The sequence below is a fragment of the Pristiophorus japonicus genome, chromosome 1, assembly GCF_044704955.1.
Source record: "Pristiophorus japonicus isolate sPriJap1 chromosome 1, sPriJap1.hap1, whole genome shotgun sequence".
Classification (NCBI taxonomy): Eukaryota; Metazoa; Chordata; class Chondrichthyes; family Pristiophoridae; genus Pristiophorus; species Pristiophorus japonicus.
Window position 1 is genome coordinate 162355555 of NC_091977.1, and position 6826 is coordinate 162362380.

At 39.7% G+C, this 6826-nt stretch overlaps 1 protein-coding gene across 1 annotated transcript in view; it reads left to right on the plus strand.

The window, feature by feature from the left end:
* st8sia4 (ST8 alpha-N-acetyl-neuraminide alpha-2,8-sialyltransferase 4) overlaps window positions 1-6613 on the plus strand; it is an 80611-nt gene extending 73998 nt beyond the window's left edge. The window contains exon 5 of the mRNA XM_070866023.1: window positions 5308-6613. Within this exon, the coding sequence (XP_070722124.1) occupies window positions 5308-5584 (277 nt within the window). The 3' untranslated portion in view covers window positions 5585-6613. The remainder of the gene's footprint in view (window positions 1-5307) is intronic.
* The last annotated feature ends 213 nt before the right edge of the window (window positions 6614-6826 follow it).

Consider the following 6826-nt stretch of genomic DNA (forward strand, 5'->3'; position numbering starts at 1 on the left):
GGGGCTCTCATTTGAATGAGGGATTGGGGTTTGAGTCAAATAATCGGCCAGATCAGCTTCCTTTACAGCATACACAGTTTCATATGTACCCTGGGCTTGCACTCACCACCCTCCTGCCCCCACCTCCTGATTTTTCCAGATTCAAAAAACTTGAACTGTAATGTACACTTGCTTATGGTTATGTCTCACTATAATTTAGTAACTATTGGTATCTACTATTGTGTTTAATTATAGTTTAATTGTTATTACTCGCTATTGTGAGTGTGTTTGAGTTCTAGTTGCAGCTGCTTATTATAATGTAGTGGAGAACAGAAAAGCCAGAGTCTATGATTAAAAAAATAGAAAATATTGGAAGTACACATTTTACAGGTGCAACAATGTCACATTTAGCAGAGTGACGACTCCTGTCAATTTGCACATGCTGCCGTTAAATTTGCCACAGCCTTAATTTTAGGTGACTGTGGGGCCCATCTGAAAGGATCATAGGACTCATTTCAATTTAGGAAAATGACACGTTTTGGATGTAAATCCATGTCTCATTCCAGGTGCTGATGGACATGGTGTGCATTTCTAGCATGTCCTTTTTTCACTTTGGATTTCCAGAATTGGTTATTTTTCTTTTAGGTCAGAGCCTGTAATATGTAAGGGTACAAATAACTCCTATAGAAGTACTGGCTGTTGTACAGGGTCAAAACACCAAGAGCTGAAATTGTGCTTAACAGAGTTCTCTTCCAGAACTAAATCCCACCAAAAATAAGCAAACCGATAAATCATTTGTCTTAATGGTACCTGGGACATATTAAAAGGTTCAGCAGATGCCCAGTCTCATAGTGGATCAATACAGGATCTTCTGTTTATTCATTAGTGGTGAAACCCAATCAAACCTCCCTTTCATCTATCAGAAAATGTTTCCACTTCCATCAAGAATGTAGGAGATCAAGTGAAGTAATTTTAGAGTTCTTATGACTCACTAAATTCTTTACCCACTAAACATCATTTTTTTTAAATCTTAAGTGCTTCAGACTAATGCTAGCAACAGTGACAGGATGTTAGGGTAGACTAATAAGTCCGTCTTTCTGTAATTGTGAATCAATATGAGCTCAGGGTTATTAGAAGTATGCTGCGGACAGTTACAAAAATGATTACTTGCAGTAGCTCAGATTCATTTAGTGTTAAGTGGAGATTTGATCAACAGCAGGCTGGGCAGACAAAATATTGATTGTACTGTTTCATTGTCATGAATGAAAGGTGAGTGGCAGATTTAGAAAAAAGATATATTTCCCTTCAAGCTCTATTAAGGCCATTAAAATACAACATCAATGTGCTTGTGGAATCATAGTGCTGGTAATTGTTGTACTAGTGAGACTCCAGCAGTCTTACTGACAGGTTACTAGGCAGACCCTACAGAGCAGTTTTGATCTATCCAATATTGGCTTTTATCTTTTTCCTCCAAGAATCAATTTAAAATTGTCTTGAATACTGTTTAATTTGTTGCTAATTCGGCCTAACTACAAAAGTGAGCATTGCAAATATCACTCCTTTCCTCAAAAACAGCATTCATAGAGAAGACTATGGAAATCATTCAGATGTAATGGAAATAATGCAACTGATGGTGCAGAGCTGAAATCAAAATTCTATTAATGAAGACTTTGAAGAAGATTTAACTTTCTTGGCTCTTAGATTGTGCACTTACATGCATAATTTCTATCTATCTGTTTAACAAAAAAACCCAAAAGATTTATGTGACTCAGTTGGCAATCCCCACCCTCCCAAAGAAACCATAATGGGCCGGATTTTGCTGTAGAAATAATGGTGAGGCTAACAGCACTCACCATTATTAAAGTGTAAATCGGACAGCAATATTTCACATTAAATTAAATATTTTAATTTACATTTCCTGGTTCAAACTCTGGGTGGCTCATTAACACCTCTTCAATCTGATTGGTTAAGGAGATATACAGTTGCTTCATCCAAGACTCAGATGCTCTATAAAGGCTGCTGCGCTGAAATGGCTTTCTAATCACAGTAAGTTCTAGTGCAAAATCCCACAGAAAGTCTGTGGGCAAGTGTAAGTGTAATAAATAGCTGGTACCTTTTGTTTGCCACTGAAAGCAAATTCCAACCCATTATTGAGCTGCTTCAAACTCTGTGCTCTCTTAAATGAACAGTTTACAAACCTCAAATGTATAAGAGCGGGCAGGTTGATGGCAAATGCTGTTCAGTGTCGATAAATGTGAAGTTGTACATTTAAGAGAAAAGAAGAGAGTGAAATATACCCTAAATAGTAAAATTCTCAATGGACTAGAAGAATGGAACAATCTAAGGATAAATGTCTATAAATCTTTGAAAGGAAGATTGCAGATGGAAAAGAGCAAATGGAATTTTGGCTTTATAAAGAAGGGCATTGAATACAAAGGCAAAGAGGTGATGATAAATCTGTACAAGACATTTGGGATCATATTTGTCATGTATGTAGCATTCATGCAACAACGCTGCAATACTGTATTTACGTAACAAATGCACACCTTGACCACAGGGGGTGAACTTGTGGGAGACACTCCTCACCTGGTCACCCAGGTATACAAAGGGAGGTCCCACACAGTGTCATCACTTCTTGGTCCTGTGAATAAAGATTCAAGTCATGGAGTGACCTTGTCCATAGAATGTGCCTCGTGTGGATTTATGGTATTGTGTAAGGACTTTACAATGTTCATGTTCGGCACGGGTGGAAAACTGGTAGTTACGGATCAGTTGCCAAGTTTTCCTTTCCATTGACCAGTTTGTTGGGCCACAGTGGGGTATTGTGTGCAGTTTTGGGAACCCCAGTATGGAAGCGATATTAGGGCCAATGAACAGGTGGAAAGTAGATTCACTCGGATGATAAAGATGGGAGGATATGGTTATGATGAGAGATTGGAATAACTAGTGCTACATTTACAGAAGCAGAGAAGGTTAAGGGGAATCTTTCCCTGCCAATAAAGGATCCTTCCTGCGTTAATCGTTAGGTATCATTTTATAGATGTTAGGGCAGCAGGAGAGGTATGCTCAAGCAGGGACTAGTGACCACTGAAGACCGCTCCTCCTTTTCTAATTTACCAGCCTGCTGCTGCTTCCTATTGGGCCTCTTTGATGGTCAGTGGAACCACACCCCACATTTTCCGCTGCTTCTAATGGCCGTTCTTGGCGACACAAAAAAAGTTGGGCTTTGGATCTTTTTGGAGGCACAGAATACTCTACCCCTGCCACTAATAGAAAGTTATCAGTATAAAGATATTGTTTATTGTACACATTGGTTTAATTATTTCTTACATTTCAAATTTGTTTCAAATAGGTGTCAGGTCCCCATAATCTAATCATATTAGTTGTATCACATGATTATATCAGGTTTTAGTTCACAGCATGATTTGGAAAGTGAGAGGATACCATACAGATCTGATTGTGATAGCAGATTTAAACAATTAGTGGACATGGCACAAGTGCATGTGGGCTTCTCTTTAACTTTTTTGTTCAACTGCCGTGACCTAGGTCTAAATATTAGAAGCAGTTTTGTAAGACTCCGCTGCTAGCACAGGTCAGATGTAGGGGGAGAAATTAATTCGCTCCAGCGCCCCATGTAGCGCTGGAAAATTCATGCCCTGGTCTCGCCCCGAGAGGAAGTGGAGCGCCCGACATTGCGTTCCACTTCCTCTCGGAGGCGCTAACCCCAATTTCGCGGCCGGGGCAGGACTTCCATGCCAAGCGCAGGAAGTCCCGCCTCATTTTGGTTACTGCCCCCAAATGGGGCGCTACCAAATTTCACCCCCGTAGTGTTAGAACACTGTAGCCCCGATTCTCTGACCCATGCTCAGTGCTAGCAAGGTTCTGTGCCAGTAGCAGAGTTTCACAAAATCGACTCTATATTCTTTCGTTTTTCGGTGGCGTGTATTTTAATTGCATCTTACCTCATTTCATTCTAAAAGCAATTTCTCTTCAATTAATTTATCTAATGCAGTCTTCCAAGTAATCCTCTGTGATCTCAGCTCCCAGCAATAGCATTTAATTTGCTGAAGTCTGGCGTTCTAATTGTAATTGTCCTTAATTCTCTTCAGTAACTCACATTCTGTATTATGATCATGTACTGAAATGTTGAGATTTAATGGTTTAATTACTTTCTTTCTAATTAGTAAATAATGGATTTGTTCAGTTCAAATTAAATAGTTCTTATAATGTGATATTAATCTATGTAAATGTAAAGTAAATAAAGCATTCTATAGAGCTCAAGGTTCTATGGTATAATTGGTAGATTCAGTTCTTGTGAACAATCACTTTGAAGTCTGAAACAACATTGTTGGTGAGTGTTAACAGGCTATTCATCCCATGGATCTCAATAAAACTAGATGTAAAGATGCTTGAAACCAGACTGCTCATATTGAGCCCTGCCCGTCTTAGGATAAGAAAATTAGCTCATCACTAAGGCTGTTACAACAGTTAAATAGAATAGATAATATTGAGTTCACATCTGCACCATCCCAAATTTCAATACTGACTATGCAAGAAGAAACTGTCCTTCACTTGATCTGCAAAATATTGTTCAATTTGAACAGCTTGTCTTATGTAAAGATGTTACCCTATTGAATTGCCACAGCTTCTCCTAGAGAATGTCGAGCACAGAGTGACAGTAAGTAAACCATACAACATGGTCTGTGTGCAACCCCGGCAATTGATTTTGGGAAGTGGTAGTGGAGTTAGGGGCCTGAATGTTGAAGCCTCACGCCGTGTATGCTTCGTCCAGTATCAGCTGGCTGTCCAGCCAAAGAGGCCCTGTCAGTTTTAAATTGCTTTTGTCGATCAGGAGGAGCATGAGTACAAAATACTGCAAAAATACTGCAGGTGTGCTAACCAACTCCCCTCCCCTCCCAGGAACTACCTGCAGGTATCACCGGCGTCCCAGCCAACAGAAATTCCTGCCACCCAAAATCAGCGAGCTACCTCAGAGCGCTTTTTTGGTGTCCGCAGCTCGGTGGTCAAATTCAAATGAGGCTAAGGCCTCAAAATCACATCTGGAAAGGCAGTCTCCCAGAACGCTACGCTAGTCAACCAGACGCCAAAATCTAACCAAGGATGTGCTTTTAAATCTAGTCAATGTCTGGTGGTATTTCATTGTGCCAATATGGCTTTGTGGTTAGCGTATTTGGGTAGGTGGATTTAAGCATGCCACTCTTGTATGGTATTAAAGCTATGTTGGGAATATTCCTAACATTTGTGGAATTGTAACGTAAAGGAGGTTACTCTGAACTGTAGTTATCGATGTCTCTCTTTTTTTTACAGATACTGGCTGACAAATAAGGTTTACATCAAACGACCAAGCACAGGCCTACTGATGTACACACTTGCAACTAGATTCTGTGATGAGATCCACCTTTACGGATACTGGCCCTTCCCAAAAGACGCAAAAGGGGCACCAGTTAAATACCATTACTATGACAACTTAAAATACAGATATTTTTCTAATGCTGGGCCACATCGAATGCCGTTGGAGTTCAAAACATTAAAGTCTTTACATGACAAAGGAGCTCTGAAGCTAACAACAGGGAAATGCGTGTAACCCTAGATGTCACAGCTCAAAAGCAGAGTTGGTGCGATATTTGCACACTGTAGATTTTATGTGAAAAGGTAACTCCTCGGAGATAATTACAACAATGCTGTAAAGTGCCCATTGCCCAGTTAAGTTTACAGCCTCAAATTGTTGTAATGAAATAATATAGCCTCACTGTTGGGAGCAAACAGCAAGCAGTGATGTGTTAACAATGATTGAATATTGATTGACAGAATGGTTCAGGTCTGTGAGCTCTGTCATCACTAGTAGGGCTCTGCATTCATTGTGGCCTCAGAAGTCCTGAGAACTTAATCGGGCTTGGTGTTAACTAGAGGTCAGTATTTGTCTTGAACAGCTGTCTCAGTGCCAAAGTGCTAGCTGAGTGTTATAATTACAACTGAGTCACACTGTCAAGACAACTTTCTTGTCTACCTATGTGAATCAACCATGGGTAATATCAGTTGTAAGAATTAAAAGGCCACGAGAGGACGAAAGGACTGATAGCATCCCTGCTCAGTGTCGTTGGTAGTTTTATAGCTCAAAGAATGTGAAGAAGTTATCTTATTTGGTGTGTTGAATGTGAACTGTAAAAAGTTAAAGGTGCCCTTTCTGCTGGTACCAAAGATCTTTATATACTGATCCTGTTACGAAGTTGCTTGTAAAGACTGATATTTGGGGAATTACTAGGGCAAAGTGTTTTGTGCAATTACTACATTCGGTTTCAGCAGGAGGAACAAGGAGACAAAGAGTGGACAAAATAAAAAGCACAAGTCTTATTTAAACAGAAGCACAGGTTACCAGATCCTTAAAGTATGGGAAATTCTACTCTACTGTTTTTCTAAATTAAATTGGTACATTTCAAAAGTTCATTCACAAACAAAATTGTCCACCTGATAATGTTCTGAATCATGCTGTTAGAAGCAGAAAAATCCTACTTGTTATGCTGCATTTTCTTATTAACCACACAACCACCATCAGCACTATTTCCCCTTCCTGTACATTCTATGTAGTCTGACACCATTGTGGTCAAATCGTATATTCTGTGGCAGCACTGTAAAGTTTCTGCTTAGTTTTAAATGATTTGTTTATGCAATTCTTTAAAACAATATTCTTGTTATAATTTTTTATACCTTACAACTGATCCAGGTCACCTGTGCCTGGTCCCAGTTCCCAATGTTGAGGTAGACCTCCTGGTTGCACGACTCCGAACAGAGACGTGGTTGCAGCGAAGTTCTGCCTGCAACACTGCGA